Raw genomic sequence first — 1,165 nt, 5'->3', positions numbered from 1 at the left:
GACCAGGATGGTCTCAATCTCTTGACCTCGTGATCCACCCGCCTCGGCCTCCCAAAGTGCTGGGATTACAGGCGTGAGCCACCGCGCCCGGCTTCCTCTTAATTTATAAAGGAAAGTATCTTTGAGTGGGAGATAAATTTTAACTTTGTACTAGTTGAAGAAATTATGTTTGGTAAAAAAAAGAAGGCTATTTAGAAACTACGCTGCTAAAATATTTAATTATGTTTCTAATAATTTAGTTATAAATGCCACTGCTAAAATAAGTTATTTTTTAAAATTAGTAGCATGGGTACAACTTCATTTAAATTGTATCTATCAATTATTCACTAAGCATGTAAAAATAACCGTATTTTACCTTTTGTCTTTCTATTTCAGTTTCTTCTTTGGGAGATGTGCCATCTTTTGCAGATTTTACTGATTTTTTCTTTATACCTGGCACAATAAACCAACATAAGAGGGATAAAAATTACAGGACTATGAGCAACATTCGTTTATACTAGGAACAAAAATACAAGATTATCTAGGAATAATCTTAATAAATGTGTTGAAACTAAAGGAAGAAAAAATGTTACTGAAAGAAGACTGTGGGTATATAAATAGAATAAATACAATGCTTCTGCATGGAGTGACTGCATGTTATAAAGGAAGAATTTCTTTCAAAGTAATGTATAATTACATTAACAATTAAAAAAGAAAAACCACAGATCCATTTAACAGATGCAGAATAAGCATGTCAATAAACATAAGAATGTTGATTAACATTCAACATCCATTCATAATAAAAGTAATATATACATTTAATGAAATTCTAAATGAAAATTCTATTCAAGGAAATCTTTACAAAGATTACATAGATTCCATGTACTTGTGATATATTGCATTAACATGTACTGAAAAGTGAAAATAACCAAAAAATTACTACACAATGTGATAAAAATAATGAAACAGTATATAATAAATATAGTATCAGTAGAAATAGAAAAGATTGTTTAGTAACTGCTGCTGAGCAATTTGTTTCATTCTGGAAAAAAAATCAAGTTAAAGCCTTATCTCATAATATATAACAAATTAAAATGTAGGTGAATTTAAGAGTTAAACATCAGGCCGGGCGCGGTGGCTCAAGCCTGTAATCCCAGCACTTTGGGAGGCCGAGGCGGGTGGATCA

At 31.2% G+C, this 1,165-nt stretch overlaps 1 protein-coding gene and 1 long non-coding RNA gene across 3 annotated transcripts in view; one reads left to right on the top strand and one right to left on the bottom strand.

The window, feature by feature from the left end:
• ESF1 (ESF1 nucleolar pre-rRNA processing protein homolog) overlaps positions 1–1,165 on the bottom strand; it is a 62,322-nt gene that overhangs the window by 3,976 nt on the left and 57,181 nt on the right. For both annotated transcript variants that reach the window (XM_017517450.1, XM_017517451.2), the window contains exon 12: positions 356–432. In XM_017517450.1, the coding sequence (XP_017372939.1) occupies positions 356–432 (77 nt within the window). The remainder of the gene's footprint in view (positions 1–355; positions 433–1,165) is intronic.
• The window catches only part of LOC119469346, a 15,787-nt gene that overhangs the window by 9,067 nt on the left and 5,555 nt on the right, over positions 1–1,165 (top strand). The gene's annotated exons all lie outside the window — the stretch shown is intronic.

The sequence above is a fragment of the Cebus imitator genome, unplaced genomic scaffold (assembly GCF_001604975.1).
Source record: "Cebus imitator isolate Cc_AM_T3 unplaced genomic scaffold, Cebus_imitator-1.0 Scaffold632, whole genome shotgun sequence".
Lineage (NCBI taxonomy): Eukaryota > Metazoa > Chordata > Mammalia > Primates > Cebidae > Cebus > Cebus imitator.
Note: the sequence above shows the minus strand (reverse complement) of the source record. Positions and strands in the feature narration are given on the sequence as shown.